This window comes from Ochotona curzoniae, unplaced genomic scaffold, assembly GCF_017591425.1.
Source record: "Ochotona curzoniae isolate NIBS_2020 unplaced genomic scaffold, NIBS_Ocur_1.0 contig_883, whole genome shotgun sequence".
Classification (NCBI taxonomy): Eukaryota; Metazoa; Chordata; class Mammalia; order Lagomorpha; family Ochotonidae; genus Ochotona; species Ochotona curzoniae.
The window spans coordinates 9167066-9192725 of NW_024466599.1; the positions used below are offsets into that span (position 1 = coordinate 9167066).

A 25660-nucleotide genomic window follows, 5' to 3' on the forward strand; every position below is an offset into this window, starting at 1 on the left:
CCTGCAGCCTTCTGGAAGGCTGAAAAAGGGAGGCTGGTGTTAATGATGGCTCAGGCCTCCAACTGAAGATGGTGGAAGGAGTAGCCTACCTTCTCACAGCTGAAGATGGTGGAAGGAGTAGCCTACCATGTGCAGCCTGAAGCCATGCAGAATAGATAACAGCACTGCTCCAGCAAGAAAGGCCCAACACAAAACTAAGAATTAATACTCACTCTAAAAGAGAAGCCCATTACGTACATTAACAGAATTTTAATACTGTCTCAGCGCAGTCAGTCTCTGTCAAGGTGTATGCTTAATGCAATAGTCTGCATTTGTCCTAGTACATCAACCAGGTATAGAGGTGGACACAGGAAGGATGCCTGGTCATTGACTTCAAGCACCATTTCAAGACTCAAGAATCCCAGGTTGGGGAATGTGGCCTTGGGTTGGAAGAAGAATGTTTGGTGCACAGAGGTTAGAGCAGACGGTGGTGTGCACCAGGCATTCCATTTCCGTCTGTAGCTTCTCAACCCTGTGCGCAGTGAGTTGTTGAGCAGGGGACCCACAGAATGTGAGGAAGAGCACAGATCCTTACAGCCTAAGATCATCACCACCAAGGGTGTGTGTGCACAGAGGGAGACTTGCTGACTTGGCACTGTGAGATTGGGGTTCATCAGTTCCTCGAGGCGCAAGTTCAGTGACATTCTAAAGACGTTCACCTGATCGCTTTCCTCCTCTGCTCACATTCACCAAATCATGGCCAAATTTACTGAAAATAAAAACAAGTAGTTTGCGCTTCACTTAGACCCACGAGGTTTTCTTGCCCCTTTGCCCTACTTCTCCACATCCTTACTTCACTGCAAACACACTGGCTCCCTGTGGTACCTCAAGCCTCAACCTGAAATACCCTCCCAGACATCCTCAGGGTTCACTCCTGCGCATCCATCAGGATGGACACACATGTCATCTTCCTGGAATCCTACTGACGGTTCTGTAAGACCCAGCACCTCTTTCTACTTTATCTGCATTATTTTTTGTTCATAACTGACATATTGTGTTTCCATCTGCTTGCTGCCTGTCACTGCTAACTTCCCAGAGCCCAGAAAGGTGGCTCATACATAACAAATGCTCCTTTGTTGAATAATGAAGTGAATGAGTGACAATGTTTCAAAAAGACAGTACAGCACAAGCACAACTACAGACGTGGAAGAGCTGGGAAGGACATCTACATCACTGGAGCACTTTAGAGAAGGCGGGGACCAAGGGCCAGACACACCAGACCACACAGCAGCTCTGCCACACACGCTTCCTTTCTTTAACATTTATACCATTTTAATTGGAAAAACATCAGATTTAGAGAGACAGAAAGTTACAGTTGTCTGAGAAAAAGTCACATCCTTCCTCTGGAACGCTTGGCTTGTACTTGTAGAATCAAGGTCAAGAGTTCACTCCCCTGGGGAACCTTCTCTGACCTTATTTTATCCCCCAGATTTTAAACAGGTCCTGCAGATACGCTAGAGTGCTCTAAGCTTAACTGTGCTTCACACTATATTCAAATCTTCTGGTTATTTGTACATGTAAAAAATGAGCCTTTTTTAAAGAACAGAAACTGTGCCTTTAAATTTCTTTATCTCTAGCAACTAATTCCACTTTTAACACATTGCAGACAAACTGTAAATAGCTGTTACATTACTCCACAACTCTGATTAACATATGGGAAAAATAAAGGACCTTCATAAGTGCAATAAAATAACAGTGTCAAGATGGCTGTGGTCCAGTAGTGACTGCAACATCCCAGTCATGAGGAGATGAAAATCACAAAAGAACATTTTAAAAGACCTAAAACAAGAAAAAAAAAAAAAAACAGAAGAAAGAAATAAAAACAGGGACCAAATGTAAGCCGAGTAACCAAAAATCCTGAAGGACAGTCACATACTGATGTCATTTATCCAAAACCCAGCTGCTAAATACACACTGTCCATCCGCTTGGGTCAGGGAACTGGCGACACAGACAACTCAGATGAACTCCCTGTCCAATATCTAGTTGAAAGTACAGGCAAAAAAAAAAAAAAAGACACTACAAAGAAGCAGGATTATCACACAATACAGTGGAGTATGTCCACAGACAAGATACTACAGAAACCCTTAGAAGGGACACGCTGTTCCAACTGCAAAAGAGAGCGTGGAAAACTAAGAGAAGAGTTGCTAGACGTGTCCTTTTAAAGAGAGTCCTAAAGGGGCAGCAGGAATGAAGACAGGCAGGGAAGAATCTAAAGAAGTCAACAAAGGAGCTAGCGGTGAACTTGGGAGTACACACGGACTTGGTGGCATACACAAGTCAAATCCAACGTGACTAATGAAACAAGCTGACATCATAAGAGGTGGTGTGCCAGGCTGATGACTACTATTATTTTTGAACTTGTGACAAAAGAAAGGATCTTTTTTTATATATAGTTTTTTCTTAAGATTATTTATTTATTGGAAAGTCAGATATACAGAGAGGAGGAGAGACAGAGAGGAAGATCTTCTGTCCGATGATTCACTCCCCAAGTGACCGCAACGGCCGAAGCTATGCCGATCTGAAGCCCAGGACCCAGGAACTTCTTCTGGGTATCCCACATGGGTGCAGGGTGCCAAAGCTTTGGGGAAGTGGAGCTACTGGGATTAGAACTGGCGCCCATATGGGATACTGGCGCATCCAAGGTGAGGACTTTAGCCTCTAGGCCACACTGCCGGGCCCCAAGAAAGGATCTTAAACAGGAAAGTAACACAACTAATAAAATGGTCAGTGAAGTTGACCATATCCCATTTTGGAGCCCCTTGTGACTCCAGCTTCCTGCCCATGCTGACCCCGGAAGAAAGCAGGCAAGGGCTCAAGCAGCTGACTCCCTGCAAGATAAGAACTAAGTTCTCAGCAGGTTACTGTGGGCATTTGGGAAGTAAACCAGCAGATGGAAGTATTAATTCTGTTTCTCTCACTCTCTCTGCCTCTTAGATATTTTTTCAAGAAGTCACCAGGACAATACTCACCACCTGTGAGTACTTTGATGAATTTTACTAAGCAGATGTTTTTCTTCTAAAAATAAACTTTGCACGACTAAATATGAGGTTGATATTTGGGAAATGGCAGATGACATACGAATACTCAAGTGCTACATGTGGAGTCAGAAAGAATAAGATGTTTACAACTTACTTAAATTAACAAGCACAGAAAGTAAAGGCAGAGTCAAATGCAAAATTATTCATATCTTTTATACATTTGACAACATAAATACTTGAGTAGATGGGAAAAAACGCATCATCTATTAAAGGTAGACAGATACCCTCCCATTTTGTATTTTTATTTATAAACTCAGATTACCTGTCATCCATCTCTTCTCATTTTCATGACCCAACACTTCAATACTTAGTGGCAACATTTAGTGTGCTAGGTCTGGTCTTGGCACAGGGGACACAAAGGTAAACTGAGATACAATCTGTACTTTTGAAGAACATACATCCTAATGGAAACGTCAGCATAAAATTAAGAGTTCATAAAATGTGACAGGAATGTAAACTGATCATGTCGGTATACCAAGAAAAAACTTTTTTTTTTGTCTTAAAAGGTAAGATAGCCTTTTAAAGAGGTCATGCTTAAACTAGCACCCGTAGGAAGGGCAAAAGCTCATGTGGAACAAGGGGATGGGGTGGATTTCAGGCAACGAAAGCAGCCGGAAGAATCAAAGGCAGTGACAGAGGAGAATGTTCCATGGCTGATCTCTCTGCTCAAAACACCTGAGGGCCACTATGCTATGTTCCCCCCACATCAGTACTCACTATTTACAGAATCCTAGGAGCTGGAGGAACAAATGCAGGGCAGCAGGTAGCAGTGGAATGACGAAAGAAGGAACAGTCTTGGGCAAAGATTCAAAAAGCACATGAGTTTAATCTCCAATGGTAGTGTCCTTCCCCTAGCCTTACCCGCAAGAGCTCTTGGTGCTAATGTGGGTTGAGTTTATGTTCTACGAGGGCTTGTCCTGCAAAGAAGGCTGCGGCTACTTATGGAAGCCAGGTGGGAAAGCTCAACCCTCTCCTAAGATCAGTGGTCTTTACACTGGGGAAAGCATGTGACCAATAAACAACCTTTTCTTTCCACTAGGAAACACTGGCATACATGACTGTGAGTGAGTATGTTTCTGGGGTGGGCGTAGTATTGGAGACCTGGCTGAACTACTTCCCACTGAACTACCTGCTAAGGAACCTGGGAAAGCAGCAGACGATAACTCAAGTGCTTGGGCCCTATACCCACATGGGACACACAGCAGAAGCTCCTAGCTCTAGGCCTCGGACTGGCCTAACCCCAGCAATTGTAGCCATCGTAGAAGGAAGGATCTCTGTCTCTTTCTCTCTTTGTTCCATGACATTTAGTCTATAACCTGAAGGACTTTCAAAGGATTGAAAACCCCTGCTATCACAAAACTTTTTCCACATCCACATTCTTAGGTAAACAAGACTTTAAAGTCAGAATTACTATAAAAATATAGACTAAAGGAGAACTGATGTGGGACTCAACCACTCAATAAGAAATAATTACACAAGGGCACATAAAAGATTCCACATTATGATACAATTATGTAACAGCGAGAACTGCAAAAACTCTTGAGACAAAACTAATCTGCACAAACCTCTGTATTAACACATTTGTCCAACTTCAGCTAGTTTCTGGCAGCTTAAGGGCGTGCCCCTCAAATGTTCCCAGCCCCCTGAAAATGCCTGCCCACTACAATTTGTTCTCATTAACACTCAATGATGCAGCAACAGGCCTTGCCACTTTCAAGTCTCTTCAGAAACTGTACAGTTATAATGCTTCCCCTGTCCTTTCAGAAGCACCTGGGAGCTTTCTCTCTGAAACAGGAATATTCCAGAAGGCAGCGCTCACTCAAGTCCAACTGCCTGAGGGACGACATAGATATAACTTCAGAGGACTCACTGCTCCAATTTTACAACTATCTCCTGTCAAAAAATATGTGAGAAGTTCGATTCTTCTCTAGGTAAGTGCCATTTTAGCAATGGATTGTTCATTGTTTGACTTAACATCTATTATAATTTCACTGGGATGATCTCCACTTTTGCCTTTAGTTTTGCTAGGTATTATTACTTTTCTTTGTCAAGAGAACCTCTTTAAGCATCATTTGTAGCGCAGCTCTGAAAGAGGCATGTTCTTGAGCTTTTCTCTACAGTGGAAGAATTTCGTTTCATTTTCTTTTCTTTTTTTTAAAGATTTATTTTTATTTTTTTTTTATTGGAAAGGCAGATATACAGAGAGGAGAGACAGAGAGGAAGATCTTCCGTCCGATGATTCACTCCCCAAGTGAGCACAACGGCCGGTGCTATGCCGGTCCGAAGCCAGGAGCCTCTTCCAGGTCTCCCACGCGGGTGCAGGGTCCCAAAGCTTTGGGCCGTCTTCGACTGCTTTCCCAGGCCACAGGCAGGGAGCTGGAAGGGAAGCGGGGCTGCGGGATAGAACCAGCGCCCATATGGGATCCTGGGCCTGCAAGGCGAGGACCTTAACCATTGCGCCACCACGCCCATTTTGTTTCATTTTCAAAGACAGAGAAGAGCTTTGCTGGGTAAGGCATTCTACGCTAATTTTTTTTTTTTCTCCTTTAAGATCTGGAATGTAAAGTTTCCTCTGAGAGGTCAGCTGAGTCTGACTGAGGGTCCTCTATATGGTAATTGTTTTTTTTAATGAGCACCTTTAAGGATCTTTTCATTATATTCAGCTGGAGAAAGCTTGATTATCTCGTGTTATGGTGAAGATTGCTTTTGGTCAATTCTACTGGGAGTTCTGTGTCCCTCTTGTATGTTGTTTTCCAATGCTTTCTTCATATAGAGAAGTTTTCATTTATTATTTCATTAAACATATCTTTAAACCCAGCCTCTCTCTCTGTGCCTTCTGGAGCTCTTATTTGGTCTTTTACTTTTTTTAAGCCTGACTCAGTTCTACTTTCAGCTTTTTGATTGTATCCCCACTGTGGCAAGAAATATCTGCCAATTCTGAGATTCTTTCTTCTGCTTCATTCATTCTATTATTGAGGTTGTCCACAGAATTTTTAATTTGCTCCACTCTGTTCTTAATTTCTAACTTTCATTCAATTCATTGCTATTTCCTGTATAACATATTCCTTAAACTCCTTGAACTCCTGTATGTGCTTCTCTTTGTTGATAGAAGTTTTATAACAAGTTTCCTAAATTCTTTATTCCCTATTTGTTCAATGTATTTCTCAGTTAACTCTGAGATTGGAAAAGGCTTTGTTCCTTTTGCAGGGGAGGCATCAGTAATATTCATTGTGCCTCTGAGTCTTGTTTTGCTCTTTATCATTGATATTCTGGCTAGCAGATTCTTCTCCTTTGGACAGTTTTCTATGCTGCGTTGCCCACAGGTCTATAAGCCAAATTTACTGATTGCATTTGGTACCCAACTGTTTGTCTATAATCAGTTGTGCCACTCCCTACAGTGAGTTTCAGTCCCAGGCTCTCGTGGTAGGCTTCCACCACAGTTGCCATAGCCTCAACTCTTGGCTCTCCACTCTTCACACACTGTGATCCCACACAGCCTTTCTTCTACTCTACTTGAGCAATGCCCGGGATCAGGGAGACGCCAGCTGTCCTAAATCACTGGGTACTGGTCTTGCCAGAACATGCTGGCCATTAGGTCCAAGGGCCATCCAGACCTATTTTGGTTGGAACCCGTAAGATGTCAAGTTGGTACTGCTTTCTCTGTGGGACCAGTGCAATGCATGGAGGCAGAATTGAGTTTGCCCTGGTTTAGCATATGCACAGCTTTCTGCTGTCCCTCCAGTCTACAGCCTTTCCCACAGTACACAAGATAGCTCCTAGTGTGGCACTGGTGGAGTTCTGGGTCTGCTGCACAAACCCTGTAAGAAGATAACCAGATTATGTTAGGCTCTATGGTTAGGTAAATGAACAAAAGATTCAACCAAGGGCCATTGCAAGTCCCTGAGCAGCTGTCAGACTTGCCACTCAACCTGAGGGGCTGGTGAAGACACTGAGATTGACTGAACTTCCCTTAGTCAATCCTACTAGCAACAGGGATGTATGCCCCACCAATGTAAGCTCTGGGGACTTAACTTCTTACAGTCACACCTGAGTGGCCTGTGTTGAATGTGGGAGAAGACTAGAGGAAGTTGCTGGGACCAGAGGCAAAATCACAGTGAGGAGGTCACCACAAGAACCCAGACAGGATAGATGAAAGCTTTAAATGATACATGACAATGGACTGAGAGAGACACCAAAAGGCTAAGTATTCTACCATCTGGAACATGCATTTCTCTAATACAGGCAGTCATGTAACCAGCTAAACCAGGAAATTTCAAACTTCTTTGTCCAAAAAAACCACAATAAGAAACCAACTGTATATCAACACTCAGTCATTATACACATACACACATACACCCAAGAAGCACTTTCTTCATGAAAGAATACAACCCAGGGAGAAATATATTCAGATAGTTGCTTTTCTAATCTATAGTCCAGTGCACCTTTGGTTCCTTTATGAGCTTTATAATGCTCTAGCACGGATGGGGAATATCCGGCATGCAGGCCACTTAAGGCCTGCAATCATTTGGTTGGCCCTGCCAAGGCAATGGTAGAGGGGATTCAAAATTCAATAAATATGCAGCAGGTTTATTTTTACGTTGAAACTTTCAAATGGCCCACAGATAATGCTATAAATATCAAAAAGGCCCCTGGCAGAAAAACCTATTCCTCAACCTGTGAGTCTACATGAATTACAGAACCCACTAGTGGGGTATCATTCATAGCATGAAAAGCACTTACAAATCAGCTGTGATGATGATAGGAATACTAGCATCATCAAGCTAGTTTTGGCAAGCAACCTTTGACTCTACTGGGGAGTATCAAATTATCTAACATATACTTAATTGATTTCATTTTAAAAAATACTTTCTCGGGCCAGTATTGTGGCACCGCAAGCTAAGCTGTCATTTACAACACCAGCATCCCAAATCAGGGCACCACTTCAAGTCCCAGTTATTCTGCTTCCAATCCAGCTCCCTGCTAACGTACCAGGGAAGACAGCAGAGGATGTCCCAAGTGCTTATGCTCCGGTCGCCCTTGCTGAAGACCTGGAAGGCATTCCTAGTTCCTAGTTTGAGCCTAACTCAGACCTGCTATTTTCAGAGATTTGGGGAGTGATAGGGCATAGAAGATCTATAGCTCTCTCCCTCTGACTCTCTGACTTTCAATTACATAAAAGCAGGGACTGGCATAGCGGCATAGCAGCCTAACCCTCCACCTGAGGCACTGACATCCCACAGGAGTGCTCCTCCACTTCCCGATCCAGGACCTTGAGAAAGCAGTAGGAGATGGTTCAAGTCCTGGGGCCCTTTCACCAACGTGGGAGACCCCAAGAAGCTCTGCCTCCTGGCTCTGCATCAGCTCAATTCCACCCACTGAGACCATTTGAGGAGTAAAGCAATGGGTAAGAGATCTCTCCCCACCCCTTTTTCTGTCTCCTTCTTTCTACAAATCTGATGTTCAAATAAAAATATCTTAGAGAAAAAAAAATGAATAAAATAAAGACATTAAAATTTTCTTCTAGTTTTCTACCAGTGCAAAATCTCTGGTCTGTGCTACCCCCACGACTGCAAGTGCACTTTCTGTGTCCGACCTCCTTAACGAGCTGTGGAGGCCAAAGAGAGCAGTACCCAGCTCTGAGACATTCTTTTTATTCTTACTGCTTAACACAGCAAATTATAGCAATTAAGTGTTATTTGAAAAATTATGTAGAATATTGGGAAAAATATTTTAAATATGCAACTGCAAGTAGAGAGTAAATTCTAATTTTTGGCTTTAATATAGTTGATTATCACAAAAATAAGAATTCCTGCTTTGTCACATTCATATGCTTAACAAAAATTACTATAATAATTCTGCCTTTTGGCTTTGACCACCAACAGCTCATATAACAGAAATGAGCAGCAGTAGAGAGGACACACTTTCTCACTGCCCTTTGCCTTGCACATATGCAGAGCAATGACACTGATCTTCAGCAGAAGTAGCACTCTGCTTTCTCAAACTCCTTTCTGCAATGACTTAAGCTCATACAAACCAATGCTCTCAAATCAGTCGATGTTTCTTTATTCTTAATGGAGAGAGGCATGAAAACTGACAAATGAGATGAAGTGCTCCTGTCCACTGCTGCTATGCACACCAGGTTCCCATGAAGGACAAAGCCCGCATTCACATTTTTCATTGAAACTTGTTTTCCTACCACACATGTCTATGATATAGACTGTTATTACTGGGAACATTCAAAGTCTGTTTTATTTATTAAAAAAAAAACCCCAAGAGTATACAGGAAAATCCAGATCTTAACAGTTAAAAGCTACTTGGCTGTCTTCCTTTCATCACTTTATCACCAAAACCATGTAAACTAGAAGCTGATCACAGGGTTTCTACAGGACTGACTCAATGCTGCACCAGGACTTAACCCTGATACAGTTAGGTCATCCATGGCAAACTCACCCTTCACCCTTGATTACTTCAAGTTAATCCAGGTCACTGCTAATTAGTACAGAGTCTAGCAGAGCCACAAGGACTTGTTCCAGGTACTCTCTGTGGCATAAAGCTAAGGGAGTGCTGTGGATTTTCTTGTGCTATTTCTGGCTGGCCGTGAATTAGGAAGCAATGCAGCCTATGTTACCGCCAGGCATCAGCTTGCAATTACTAAAGGAAAGAGCCTTCTAGGATGCTAGTGTGACAGATAACAGAAGAAAGAGGAAGAGATTGGTTTCATGATAACGCCTGCAGCAGAGTCAGACAAGCCTGAAGCTAAGCCCACCCCTGGCCCTTTGAGTTGCTGGAAAGATTAACTGTAACTGAATTGCTACATTTCAAAATCCATCCTCAATTATACAGTAATAATTAATGTTCCACATTATATGAAGGAGAAAACTAGACTCAGAAGAGGAGGAACTTTCCCAAGGTGTAGCCTGGGTGGCTAGTCAGGAAGATCTGACTCCAGCCTTCTCTCTGCATTAACATGTCCCTGTGAAAGGAACACAGCTGTCTCTAATACTCACCCAGATTCAGCTCATTAACACACTGAGCCTCCAACGCCCCAATGTTCCTGGGTCCTGTTCATTAATCCCTATTTTCTCCAGTTCACCTCATGAGATTTTTAACACCTGCTGACTACATGGCATCCTCTGTCTTTTACACACAGGTGGCATCAAAACCCCTCGACCGATCAGGTGTATGGGATAAGAGCTGGCCTGATTAGGACTGTGGACATAGCAGGTTCTGTGGTGATTACAAGGTTAAAATGCAGGGAAGACTTAGTCCTTGGATGCCAGTCACAGTGCCCAGACAAGCACAGGAAGCGCGGGCCCACATCGTCATGATCACAGAACCAGGGAAATCAGTGCCAAGGCCCTCACGGGGCCTCTCATCATCTGGCCCAACAGCAGCTTTCACTCTGGGAGTTTCCCTGTCTCAGGCTGCAGCCTTCCAGTCCTTTCTCTAATCACCACCAAGATGATCTTCCTAAAGTGAAAACCCAACAGTGTCATGACCCGGCTACAATCACTGCCGGCTGGATGGCTGAAATTACACGAGAATCTTCCTCTGGGGATCAGCGCTTGACAGCAGGCACTGAGAGAGGGCCTGGCCTTCCATTATGCACTCCTTCAGTGGAAAGGAGACAGTGTGCGTTTATCCAATAACAATCAGGAGACAAATCTGTTGATCACTCAGAAAGGGAGTTTACAGGATACACCAAGGATGGAGGAGGAAATGGAGTACAGTCACTCACAGAGACAGCTACAACTCTGCAAAGGATGCTGGGAAAGAGCAGAGCAGTGCAGAGCGGATTCTCAGACTGCTGTCCCCTGGCTCAAGGCTGTCTTCATGTCCAAATCCACCTCCAGATGGGCTGCACAATACTCTGAGGTCAGCTATTTATTCCTATCTTCAGCCTCCAGATCTAGAGCCCAGGGCCTCATGTGAAGGAGGTTGCTCTCCACTCAGTCTAGTCCCGAGGAGGCAAGCAGAAAGTTTCCAACAGTCCAGAGCCTCCCAGACTCGCCTTGCAGACAGCAGCTATCATCATTCGTGATTCTACCGCACACATGGTCTTGTGGCCCATTTTCAATCTCTTCTAATAAATTACTACCTCCACCAAAAATTTTTCAAGCACAAACAGAGGATGGATTTCCCGCGTGCAGTCAGGCCAACAATCACAATCATCCCAGGAGGTTCCACAGCCAAATGTCTCTGGCAAGAAACTGGTGGAGAGCAGGACTAGAGTGCAGACAGTCCTATCTGTGAGTCTCAACTGCTGTGCATAGCTCAGGGAACACTGGTACTTCCTTGAGAAGTAATTTTTGTATTTGCTAAAATAATGAGGAAATTATTTATTTCACAGCAATTCCCAGAATATTACAATAAATATTCCCCACTTCCCCTTATGGTACCTTGTTGGTTGGCTACTGAGAGAGAAATAGAAGAAACACTGCAAATGACTTAACTGTTAGTTACAGCAGGGTGACTTAGATAAGCTTTTGGGAACATTAGTTATTAATGCTGACACAGACACAGAGGATCCAATTCCTGGCCTTCTTCGATAGGGGACGATATCAGATTGAATACCACAGCCATAATCCTTTCGGGAAGCAGCCAGGAGAGGCCTGTCACAAACAGGGATGATCTTCTTAACCACAAAATCCTTCACAACGCGACCCAGCTGATGGGAGGCCTGAGGAGCACTGCAGTGAAAAGCAGCTGTACCGAGGCCTGGACGTGGCTGCCCTCCAGAGCTCAGTCCTCTCTAGGAAGAGCACCACATGTCTTGCAAAATGTTACTGTGTTAGGGGCAGGAAGGGCACAAAATAACTTAATGCCATGACCCATTAGCTTCTGCAAATTCTTGTTCACTGGGATGGTTTCCTTCCACACATCCTTCATACTGATGTACTGTTTTAGCTAAAAGCATCCCATTAATCCAATAACCAGAATGTATAGGATTCTCATAGCCTGAAAGATCCAAATTATCACATTACCACATAATTCTAAAGGACACAGAGCACTAGTCTGTCTGCTCTGGGAGAGACTAAAATGTGCTTGTCGTTGGCTCACACAAGGCCGTAAGTTTCACTCTGGGCTGTGGCTGCATTCATGAAAGATCTATGCAGATTGGGGACTCAGGCTGACTTCCTGGTCCTTTCAAATGTTTTCTGCATATGTACCCATTCTAGCTGCTAGTCCCACAGAACCCCAGCATCTAAGCGCCCTGTTTCTTAGGCCCTTTCCAGAGCTGCAGGGCCCCCCATCTATGACACCCATAGTGCTATCAACTATAAGATCACTTGCAGTACAGTGAAAAAGAAAACATTTTAAATGTGTAACACACAGATTTAGTTTTTATATAACCAGTATGTTGGAACAACATTTCAGAGTATGACATATATATGTTCAAACCTGAGTTGTTACATGCCTGTGGCTTCAGGAAGACTCTTAATCTGATTATCAAATAAGGATGGCATCATCTAGAGTTGTGAGGAAGTTCAGGAGATAATGCACGGACACTGTGGCCCATCTAAGCTGTGTTAAAAACCAGTTACTTTTCCTACCTTTAAAGTGCCCTTTGTCCAATCCTTGCCATCATAAATACATTGGTATTTGTTTCTGGCTTCCTGTCCACATCACATGCAAATGCAATTGCTTATCTTTTGGGAAATTCTTAATACGAATATCCAACTTAAGGGTAGAACTTATTAAGGGTTTGAGTGTACAAAACACAAAATTACATCCTGGAAATAGTCTACCTGATTATTAGTCTACTCTTCTCTTTCCAGTTCTGGAAGCAGAATACAGTTATATAATCAATAACGATTTGGAATCAGGAGACTTGGATTTTAAACAGGGATAGGATGTTTCCTGCTGGCTAAAAGTTTGGGCTACCTACCACTTCCTAATAATGTGGGTCAACAAATAAGATGTGTACAAATATCAAATGACTTGGCACATAAGAAAATTCTAATCCTTGAGTTCAGTATTCACCTTCAAGCTGTATTGTATTTTTGCTTCATTTGTATGTTTGCCTGTATTCCTTTTCTCAAATTTGCTTTTGGTTCTCTCCATAGCAACACAGGGTTCAGTACATTAACAGCAGCAATATTTATATTAGAAAGTAGTAAACATTAACTTTAATAGTTAGTATGGCACATGGAAGATTGAATTTTCAGGAAAAGAGACTCAATTTTCACACTTTTGAAAGGCCTGGACTCATGAGAAAATTCTAATCCTTATCTTAAGGTACATGTGAATCTGAATAAGGATAAGAAGAGGCAACGGGGCAGAGGCAGATTTGTACAAAGCATGAAAGTCCCAAGAAGACCTGTTGGCACTTTGAAAGTTCCTAAGAGGGGTACAATGAAAAACTGGAGAAGCAACCACTGGTATGCACTAGAAACAACTTTTTCCTAGCCACATCTCACTCTGCTAAACAACCACTTGGTACTTTTGTCTCTTAAATATCCAATGCTGCCTCCTTTCCACTCACACAAAACTTGTTTCTTTCTTTGCTTCCTCGTCAGCTGAAACAATAGGATATCCTCCAACACTTGCCTATGTGTGTTCAGCAGCTCTATATCCCTGCTACAGTCCTGGGAAAATGACAGGGACCCTAGTCAAGTCCTTACAGGTCACCCGATCCCAACAGACAGAAGGCATTCCTCCCGCTCCTTCTTAGATCATTTTCATTTACTGAATTTTTCCTATTAATGTGTAAAATTACTGCATATACAGTATTTTCAAAAAACATTAAAGGACTGCTTGTCAGATCGCTTGGCTGCCCATCACCCTCAGTTCTCGATTATGGAATAATCCAGGGTTTTATCCCCTGTGGCTCTTCGAAATTTCCCCCAACCTCCTAGCTTGGGAATTTTCGTTATAAGATTTTACTTATTTATTTGAATGGCAGAGTCAGTCTCTCTCTCTCTTTCTCTCTCTCTCTCTCTCTCATATACAGAGGTAGATGGAGAGAAAAAAGAGACCTTCCATCTGCTGGTTCACTCCCCAGATGACTGCAACAACCACAACTGACTCATGCCAAATTCTACAGCCTGGACCCCTAATCAGGTATCACATGGATGCCAGGGACCCACATACCTGAATGCCTGCTGTTTTCCCAGGCATGCTGCCTGGGAGCTAGGTCAGAAATGGGGCAGCTGGGATTCCAGCAGGTGCTTGCATAGGATGCTAACATTGCAGGAAGCAGCTTATGCCACTGTGCTACAATAGTTTCTGCCTTGGGAATTCTATCAAACCTAGGTATTTGTTTTCTCTACTCTAGGTACTGGAAATTCCCATTTTATTCAGCTCTGTTAAAGCATAAATTCTTACAAACAGATGTCTGAACAACTGTTTGACGTGAATATTTAAAAATCACAGCAACAAACAAAAGTGGTTGTAAAACACCACAGAGAAGTCCCATGTAGCCATCACCAATGTTCCCCAAAGGTAACATCCTCCAAAAAACCTTATCAGTTTTAATATGTGCAAAATGGAACCACTGATTTCATTCCCAAAAGCTGTTCCTTCAACCACTCTCACTGTCTTAGTAAACAGCAATTTCCTCTATACTTTTTTAGAATATTCAATAGTTGTCCCGAATCACAAACTTTCCTCCTCATATTCCATATCATCTCACCAGCCAATCCCCCGGATCAAGCCAGAATTTGACCATCCCTTATTATCTTCACTGCTACCCTTCTAACCCAAACCACCTTCATTTCTTCCAGAGATAGCTGTAGCTGTCTAAATGGTCTACTTGCTTCTGCCATCACTTCCCATGATACTTTCAACATAATGCTACAATGATCCTGTTAAAATGTAGCTCAAATCAAAACTCTCCGTGCCTTCTCATCCCTGCAAAGGGCCTGAGACTGGACCCTCCTTTAGTTCCCACTTTGACCTGATCTCATTCCCCATTACTCTCTGCTCTCACTCTACCTCAGCCATATTGGCCTCTTGGCTGTTCTGCCGACAATCCCTGCACGTTCTCTTCCACCATCCCTTTGAACACCAAATCGCACGTTGCTGCCTTTTCCTAGGCTGTTAGCACAAATGTGACTTTCTCAGTGAAGTCTTCTTTTAAACGCAGGACTCCTGCTGCCCTGCACAACCTAGCTGTTTCTCAGGTCTCTCCGGCACTAGTGCTCACTGCTACTTCACACATGCAAAGGTTGTCATTTTGTTTACTGACTTGTTGCTATCTCTTCCAGGTATAAGCTCCCCACGGGCAGGGATATCGCTCTCCTGGTTAGTGATGTATATAACCAGCACTGAGCACTGATGTACATTGTAAGCATCATGTGCAAACTGTGGAATCATCTAGTATTCTAGAAATTTGGATAAATACAGCTGTAGTTTCTCTTTCAGAAATGTCCTGTGACATGGCAGGTGTATTTCATTTTCTTTCTCTATATTCTCCTATGTCATATGGATCTAAATGTCTTCAATCATGCAAATACTCTAAATTTTATAAATTTCCTTTCTGAATGGAAAATTAAGAATGTGTCAATTAATAAAATGAGAAAGATATATTGTATCTGGACTAAAGATATAAGATTGGGACCAGCATCTTGAAGTATCAGGTTAAGGTATTATGCTTGGATTATATCATTAAGAGTTCAAAGCAGCAATTCAGAAATGAACTGACTGAATCATTACCGGGTCATCTATGCATCTTTTCATCTGAAAACTAAACACATATGCACAACGTGGCACATATTTTCCAACAGGTGGTGAACAAATTAAAAGCATAAAATTAAGAACCTAAGTTCATGTGGTTATGCTATACTTCAAAATAACCTGATTGTAAAAATCATAAATTATAGCAAAAAAAAAAAAACCTTGAGTGAACTCTATGTCCAATTACTAAATTTAAAATATGTAGTTGCTGTTGGAAAGCTACATCTGTAGGATAACTTCAATATATAGCCCTGACTAATTCTGTCTGCCCTCACTTAAATATTGAAAACGCCCTTCAGCCTGGGGTAGGGCTGGGAACTGACACAGAAGGAAAACTCCTCCCCTTCCTGGCTGACCTCTTGGTAGGCCTTCAGTGAGTTCACAGACCCAGCTCAGGCTCGGTCCCTTCCCATGGGTTGTCAGCCTCAGCATGGCTTTCTTCATTTAGACTCAGCCCTGCTTGTAAACAGCCCAGAACAAGCTGGAACTCTGGGTCAACCTGCTCCCTCTCTCCATTTCCAAACTGGCTCCAGGCCCCATGATTCCAGCTATTTCTTTTTTATGCTTTCTGGGAAGTAACTCAGCTCAAGGGCTCAGAGAGAAGACCATGGATAAAATTCCTTGAGTCCAAATGGTGATTCCTGTATTATCAGCCTCACTTGGCTAAACCTGTCTTCTCTTCTATGGAGCTGGCGTGATGGTAGAATCCACTTGAAGATGACTTGGCCACATCCCCTGCCACAGGGAGACAGATGAACAGCAGAGACTGCTGAGGCCAAACCACACAGCTGACAAGCGGCAGGGGCAGAGTCCACATATTGGTGCAACTTGATGCTCTATTCAAATACATCAAAATGTTCCTTTAAAATCACCCTTATTTTCTCCCTTAGACATCGCAAAAATGGTATCACCTCCTTGTTATAGCAGTGTTTTTAAAATTTAAAACTAAATCATTAAATTATCTGAATTAAAACAAAAAGTAAGGAAGCTCTTAGATAACCATAATTATCAATCTGCTGAATTGCTTACAAGCAGTATTCTCCACAAATGTCTGAACCTTTCCCTGTGCCAAGCTTCAAACTATCTGTAGATCAAGTGGAATTTAAATGCTTGAGGTGCAAAGCTGGGTACTCAGTGATTTGGGGAAGAAAGCAGCAAATACACGCAAGAGAAGACAGCAAGGAATTTCCCATGGCCACAGAACTCGGCAGGCCAGACAAAACCCACAGGGATTTTTCTGGGCCCAGAGGCCCATGCAGAGAAATCTGGCTGAGGGGTTAGGATTCAGATGGAGTCAAAGCAGAGGACTGAGACCCAAGCACACAGCAGACAGGAACATGGGCCACGCATTCCCGGGGATGAGCACATCACCAAGTGCTATGCTGGACAATGTTCATGCCCACATTTCTGAGGGCTGTTTAATCACACCTCATGTGTTAGCCTGGATTCTGGATGTAAGGTATCAGGACTGGCACTAGAGACTCTTCACACAGGAAACTAAGCAGAAAAGGATGGTGAGTTCACCATAAATCACCAACGTATGAAAAACTAGCACCAAATTAAAAGCAGTATGCCCAGGGTCAGTTCTGCTTGCAGTGGGTTGAGCTTTTAACACCTGCATTTCTAACAGATGCACCGACTGGAATCCTAGCTGCTTGGTTTCCAAAACACATGCTTGCTAAGCTGTCTGGGAAAGCAGCATAGAATGGTGCAAACACCCGGGTCCCTGACACCCACGCTGGCATTCGGGTGCCCCAGCCACTGTGATCGTGGGAAGACAATGAGGTGACAGAAACATCCGTCTTTGCCTTTTTTTCTCTCCTCCTCCTCCACTCTGCCTTCCAAATAAATTAATACAGTCTTTAAAAATAATGAAGCAGCACATGACTGATTTGGATCATCTGTAAATCTATAATAGAGGAAACAGATTTTCAAAATAAAAATCATATAAAAAATCATACATACTTGGAAAAAATAAAGCTAAGCATGTAATTACAAGTGGTTTCCATTTCAAGATAGCAAATAAAAACAAAACCTACAGAACTGAAAAGCGATTTTGGTTCCTTCAAAGTGTTAAATTTATTCTAAACAATCTTTTGGTTACCTTGGTCACAGCTCTAGGAGAAAACGTCATCGCATCCACAACGGTAATGAGGTCGGCCGGAAGGAGTCGATCAAAGTACTTCCTGCACACGTCGTAGGCGTGAAGCCACTCCGGTGAGGACTCTGGGACCTGCTTAATGAGGTGAGCGTCTCCAGTCCAGAACAGCTTCTGCAACCAGATGGTGTACAGTGAGCTGGAGGACAGCATCCGGCCATCCTTTCCAGGGATTTTGGGAACAAGTTTGGAAATAGATAAGATGTTTTGGCTTGAAAGAACTGGCTCTAAGGCTTCAAGGGGACTCATGTCTTCATCTGTCAGCTTTCTGTAGTCAAGACCTGTTAGAAAGAATAGAACAGATACAACAGGTCAGAGGCATCCCAGCGTGAACCTTCAGGTGTGCGCGCACACACACACATAGCCTACACTTCGTCGGACTGAGCAGATCTATGCCTCGGTGGGATTGGACAGTGTAGGCTATCAGTGCAACAGATCAAAATAACTGAGTCCTACTTCCAACCTGAACCTTACTCAGCTGTATAATTTCTCCTCTAAACAACTGCATTTTCCTCATACAATGCTTTCACCAAACTGCATGGCATCAATTTGTTACTTGTCTGGTTTGTCAACAGCTTTGTGAATGATGGGAATGAATGTGACTCCACTCTATCTAGTCCAGGGTCTAATTTGATTATTTAGTAACCAACTAGTGAAATGAAATAACTTTTCAGTTGTTAAAATCAAATGAACACAGATTTGAAAGTATCTTGTATATTAGAGTATCATGAAGATTTTATATTAAAGTATTTAATTTCTTAGCTATGGTATAAAGATAACATTTTAAAGATTGATACATGGGCTCTTAACTCACATTCTCCTTGAAGTTTTTTAAACACATGTGATAACAATGATAGGAAATTTTGCCAAACAGTCTACTACAAAGCCTTCTCAGATACATATGTGTATGTGCACCTCATATTTTAATATAATTAACATGGCATTGATATAAAATAATACAAATATAACAAGGGAACAGGGAGACAGTGTTCAAGGCAGGAGTCTAAAACACTGGATTTTTAGTACCAGGTCTACCATATGGCACTGAGCACCTTTCAACAGTTTTCTTACATTTGCTAAGACATACTTCCCAACAACAACTAAAGTCAATTTACCTCAACTTTAGTGTCACAATTCATGTGCATGATTATACATAGATTATCAAATCCTAGAGTTAAAAAGAGTTTGAGTGAAGAAATGATCATTATACCTGATGCAACCACTTTAAATTTCTTCAAGAGTCGAATGTGGGTTTCTGGTTTGATGGCTGATTTCTCAAAATCTGCACAGGCACAATTTTCGAGCAGTGTGAAATAATAGAGCAGCCTTTCGTGGTCAAAGCCACCAATAGTGGGGTAAATGTACTTGACCATGCGCTTGTGAAAGCTTTCAGGATCCGTCTTTAAAGTCTCAAAGAGATGAAGGGCTTGGGCTCGCTCTTCAATTTCTACTGTGGACAAACTGAAATTAAGAGGAAAAAAACTTCACTAATATGTATTCCCTTGATTAGCAAGAGAGGAGTTATAAGCCAAATACAAAAGGATATTTCTTAAAGGTCCCTTCTTACTCAACCAAAGAAATCCCCCATTCTCAGCTTGTCCAAAGGGCAACAAGGTATGTCAGGAGTCCACAGTAGCACCACACAATCTCCCTGAGTCACACAGGTCTGCAGTGGGTGAAGCAGGCATTCCTGCAGCTGGCAGAGCTGCCTGATGATTCTCAGCTGGGAAATGAAGCCAGATTATCTACTCCCATCACAAGTCATGTGTTCATGTCACAAGAGAAACTTAAAATGTGTACTCCTTTACAGAAATACAAGCCACCTTATTATATCAGGAATTCAGGAAATGGAGAAGGAAAAAAAGCACAAAATTTTAGGCCTAAACTTTACAACCAAGGATCTTGAATTGACATTCAACAGTCTTAAATTTCAACCTGTGCTAAATAAGACAGGAAAGGAAAAAAAATTACACTTTCACTTGTATTATCTTTCATGATGCAACTTTAATAAAACATGAAGCATGCATCTTAACATCTTCATCACAACTTAGACATCTTCATAATAGCACTTTTGAAAGTCATTAAAAGTTAACTAGCGTGCTTAATTAATTTATGTGTTATAAAGGTGGAAAAAAGGTGTTAATTTTTTTTCTGTGCTTCCTGGACAGAACCATCTGTGGTTTAGTTAAACTCAGGTGCCCCCTACAGCAGGAGTGCCCTATGGTGCAATTTTCAGAGACAGCCAGGCCCCCCAACACACACACATACACACACACACTGAAAGAAATGCCCAGCTTCTAGAGCTCTCAGAGCAACAGTAAGAAATCTCTGGGAACAGGAAGTAAGACCTCTGGACGCACCAAAGATGGGTTCCTGTTATTTTAATGTTATTCCTCTGAAGTATGATGTGCTATTTAGCAAAACTATCATGTCAGAAAATGCCAAAATATATATGCTTTTGGTTTGTGTAGACAGATATTGCTGACAGTGCTTTAAAACTTCTGAGAATGTGGTAATACTTGGAATAAAAAATGAATACTCTCAGGCCTAGTAATAGCTCAGTGGCTAAATCCCGGCCTTACTCACACTGGGATCCCATATGGGTGATTGTTCATGTCCCAGCTGCTCCACTTCCCATCAAGTTCCCTGGTGGTGGCCTGCAAAACTAGTAGAGGATGGCCCAAAGCCTCAGGATTCTGCAACCACATGGGAGAACCGGAAGAAGCCCCTGGCTCCTCACTTCAAATTGGCTCTGGCCACTTGGAGAGCGAACCAGTGGATGGAAGATCTTTGATACCAAGTTAATTTTTTAAAAAATCTTTTCGCTTTAACTTCAGGAAAAACCTTATTTTTCCATTAAGACAGAGTTTAGATAATAATAAAAATATCCCTCTTTGTAATTATGTTCCCAATCTACAAAATTTTCCTTGTGATTCCTCTGAACAATTAGCATATGTTGGATTTCATTTCAACAAATATTAACAACACAGGTTAACTATTTATTATCTTATCTGTCTTCTATACTCTATGTTGCTTGATGCCATATATATCAAAGTACAGCTTCTTTGTATCACACACTGGCCTTGGAATAGAGATAAACACTCAACACCCGCTACAACTGCTTAGTGGCTAAAGTCATCGCCTTACAAGTGTCGGCATCCCATATGGGCACCAGTTTCTGTTCTGACAGCCCCTCTTCTCATCCAGCTTCCTGCGTGTGATCTGGGAAAGTGTTGATTGCCACACGCGGTGATGTTGATTGCCACACGCGGTGGCCTAAAGATGGCGCCTGGCGGAAATAAACATGTCAGCAGGAGTAGCTCCTGTCACATACATTGGAGAGTATTGCGCAGGCGCTTGCGCATGCGCTGAGGGCTGACGTGTGAACAGCGGTGTGATCAGCGCGTGCACAGGCCTCTTGCCCTATCCAAACTGCAGGATTGGCACGTGGTCTAGAGGCTCACCAATAAGCTGCCACTTGGGCGGAGCCATCCCCGATAAGAGCGAGAGCACGAGCTGGGTCGGGGCCTTCCTCTTCATCATCTTGGTGTGCACAATAAAGACTACCGCGGAAGACTTCACTCGCGTCTGCCTCTTATTGCGGGTTGATAGGAGCGTGGGCGCGACAGGAAAGCATTCAAGGATAGCCGAAAGCCTTGGGACTCTGTACCTGCATGGAAACCTAGAAGAGGCTCCAGGCTTTGCATCAGCTCAGCTCTGGCCATTGAGGCCACTTGGAGAGTGAATCACTGGACAGAAGATCTTTCTCTCTGTCTCTCTTTTTCTCTGTATACCTGACTTTCTAATAAAAAAATAAATAAAACTTTTTTAAAAATTAAGTAAAAAATCAAGCTTCCTCTATGCACCTGACACCACACCTAGCACTAGATCAGATGAGAAGATTTATAGCATAGAAGTCACAGCCAGGTTGGAAAACCTGAGTTGTAAATACTCAGGAGTTCAGTAATAGCTCAGAATAAAAGTATGGGATGAGAGTGAGCACACACTTATATTCCAAATGAAAGTGAAGTCACCATAAGCTTTGATTTCAGAAGTACAATTCAATGATAATGGGAGACTTAGGGAAAAAGGAAACAGCAAATCCCGCCTTGGGTCCAGTACGGTAGAACACAATGAAGCAAAAATCATGTGGACCATGAAAGCACAAGACATCTACAAGCAACAGTGACTGTAAGGGGTACTTAGCAAGAAAATATTCTGCAATACCTCGTTATTTAATATGTAATCAAATCTGCTAAAAAAAAAAACTATACATTTGATAGTATAGGAAAGTGACTCATAGAATTTCTGACATCCCTCATAATTTGCAAAATGAACCTTGAAAACAATATGGTGACAAGGTGAAAAGTTGGGTTGACTCTGTTAAGATGATTTTTAATGACAAAAATTTACAGGTAGGAAGACAGATTTGTATTTTTTATATTATTATTATTTTAGATGAGGTTAAACTAGAATGTGCTATGCTAATTACAATGCTAAGTAAGTTAAGGCTGGATCATTATTAACTTAGAGATGAAAAACCGCCCTTCATAGAGGGGGGTTGAGTGACTTGCTCCAGAACAAGCATTCAGATCGGTCTGGATTCAACATGCTCCTTCACTCTCACATTACAGAGGAACTCCTGATCCCTGCAGGGCAAGAACCCATACTAACAAACCTCTTCAAAAAACAGCATTCTTTTCTGTTATGTGGTTATTAGTTCTCTCTCCTAACAGCAATCATCTGAAAGAGTTCTGTCAACACCTCACTCCTAACCCCTGATAAACACTATTTATTATGGACTCGTCCACATAGTGGACAGTGACTGAATCATAACAGTGGATGGAGTTCATCAAAGTTTGCCTTGATTCTGAATATCATCTTTCTCAATCAACACAACTTTTGCCCTTGCCCACCCACATTTTCTCCTCTGCCTACAATTCAGTTTTCCTGATGTGCAATTTCACTTAATTACCTTGTCAAGACAGATACTGGAATACCTTCACTGCATATGATAAATACCCAAGCCTCTCCTTCCAGTAAATTACCATGTGCAAAGATATTTTTATGCTAGTAATCAATAATCCATTCTAATAGTTTCCACTAAAAGAAACTGTTACATCTTAGAACAAGAAATGAAACTTTGCTTGGAAAACAATTCTGAAATACTGAAATTTAAGAAAGTAAGAAGAAATAACATGAAATTATTATGGACTTCACATTAGTCAAATTAACAACTACCCTTAAAACAGTTTAAGTGCTTTTTCTGAACTAAGCTTTAGCTACCAAGCATGTTAAAAATGCAGTGCATATTTAACTTCTGGAAATTAACTACAGGAAGAAGCTGGCTTTACTCTTACTCAATACACAAGGCATAATTTAATAGTATTAATCCCATGATTAAAGTGTTCTGTAACAGCTTTCAGTTGCCAATCACCCCAAAAATGTGATTCAGGAACAGCATGTATTTAAAGGACTTATTTTGTATAAGAAAACAAATTTATTGAAATACATTTTCTGAGCACAACATGGCAGGCTAGTGGCTAAATCCTTTCCTTGCATGCATGCATGTGGGTGTCAGTTTGTGTCCCCACCTGCTCTACTTCCCATCCAGCCTGTGGCCTGGGATAGCGGTCAAGGACAGCCCAGGATCTTGGGACCCTGCACCCACATAACAAACCTTCGAAGAAGCTCTTGGCTCCTGGCTTCAGATAGGTTCAGCTCCAACCATGCGACCACTTAGGGAGTGAACCAGCTGATGGAAGAATTCTCTGTATCTCCTCTCTTTATATCCGCCTTCCAATAAAGGTAAATAAATCTTTCATTTAAAAAAAAAGTAGTACATTTTCTTTACTTAATCTATGATAAAGAGTGATACGATAATTCCCTTAGTTGACTGAGAGGCCCAGGGAAGAGGCATAAGAGGAGGGAAAGGAGAGAGGGCAAAAGGACTTAAGAGATAGGCTGAGCAGAAAGCCAGGGGGCTGCGAAGGAAACATACAAACAACCTGCCTGCACGCTTAACCCACTCAGCCCCCTAAGAATGCTCTCCAAAGGCCAGGCAGGCCTGAAGGAAGCTAGGTTCAGACAAAAATTATGCAGGTAACTGTGCAGACGACTCCAGCCTGGGTCATTCTGGTTCAGTTCTCTGCCTCTATGATAAAGCAATACAGTTGCTATTTTTAAGCTGAAATTTTGTCGAGTACAGTTCAGATGCAGCAGGCGTTTCCTCCAAAGACTCATTTCAAAAGAAGGAAGATCTGTGAGCCCAAAGGAAGGGCCATTACCGCAGTGAGCCTTCACTGCTGAGCACCATGCAAGAGAAAAGCCGACCCTCTCAACTACCACGAGCCCTGCCTGAGGGTATCAACACAGGGCACTTCCCACAGACAGCAGCAGGGTGACCCAGAACAGGCAGATGGCATGTGGGACACCAAGTGAGAGCTGAACAAGTGATTACTCAAGGTAAACGTGGTCAAAATCAATACAGCGTTTTTGATTTCTGCAAACACACAGACCCAAGTGTCTTTGCAACTAAAGAATGGAATTTATCTTTTGAAACTGTCTTGAGAGTTTCTGCAAGTTTGTTCATTGTGACACTTAGGTTAGGTGAGTTCCTTTCTGGAATGTGTGATGGTGCTGACAGAGCAGCGAGGCTGACGGCCAGATGACCGCTCTTCATCTTGTCCCTATGGACAGCTGTATCTCCCACAAGCTGGTCAATGTCCCACAAAATGTCCATCTGACTAGTTTATATGGCCTTTTAGTATTATATCATTGGTCAAAATTATGTGAGGAGACACCATAGTACAGAAACAATAATCAGCATCATGTATTAAACACATACTATGTGCTAAGTACTTCATGTAACACTGAAGAAGCATACAAGTGATACCCACACTGACCTCAGAACTCAGATGGGCCATGCCGATGGCCAGAAGACAGAGGATGGGTTCTACAAATTTAGGCAGCTTCCTCAGTTATCAACAGTGGCTAATTTTTTTTTTTGAACACCTACTACATATCAAGTATTTTATATAAATCTCTTCAACTACACTTTTGCAAAAAAGGGTAAGAATGGATGGTCATTTTGCAGAAGGAAAAATACACAAGCACAAAACACCTTGCGTAGTGAGAACACGCTACAGACAGAATCACGGTCATCGCATACAAAGCCCAAGCACGTTCTACTGAATGTAAACAGGCCAAACCACACCTCCTTGTTACGCTTGGTACAACTGTCAGAGGAACTTGAGTCGAAGGAAGAAAGTGGCCTTAAAAGCCACAACATAAACATGAAAGCTGAGAAGACACGGAATTAATAGCTTCCAATTTGGTACTGGTAGTCAGGAGCTTTCGCCAATGATTAGCACTGATAAGTTTCTCCTGATGCATAATCAAAATCTTGGTCCCAATTAAATTTTCTTAGACCAAAAACAGGAAGAAAACCAAATTTATGGCTCAATCTTACCTGAGTGTGACCAGTGTATTTTAAAAGGTAAGTGGAAAATGGAATTATAAGATACTTTTGAGTCTTACAAATTTTTGAAATCCATGAATATTTTAGGAGGAAAAACTTTTCAATGAAAATGCTTCATGGAAGACAAGCGTATTTGTTTGAAAATATAACTTTCAAACAAAAGACTGGAAAGAGACAAACAGAGTATTTCCATCCACTAGTTTACTTAATGGCAGCAGCTGGGGCTGGGCCAATGTCAGAAGCCAAGAGTGTCTGTTGAGCCTCCC

General features: G+C 42.2%; 1 protein-coding gene across 2 annotated transcripts in view; it reads right to left on the reverse strand.

Annotated features, from left to right (window-relative positions):
- Positions 1 to 25660, reverse strand: part of NBAS (NBAS subunit of NRZ tethering complex) — a 300840-nt gene that overhangs the window by 66173 nt on the left and 209007 nt on the right. For both annotated transcript variants that reach the window (XM_040992846.1, XM_040992845.1), the window contains exons 43-44: positions 19125 to 19375; positions 17861 to 18195 (exon numbers count right to left, since the gene is read on the reverse strand). In XM_040992846.1, the coding sequence (XP_040848780.1) occupies positions 17861 to 18195; positions 19125 to 19375 (586 nt within the window). The remainder of the gene's footprint in view (positions 1 to 17860; positions 18196 to 19124; positions 19376 to 25660) is intronic.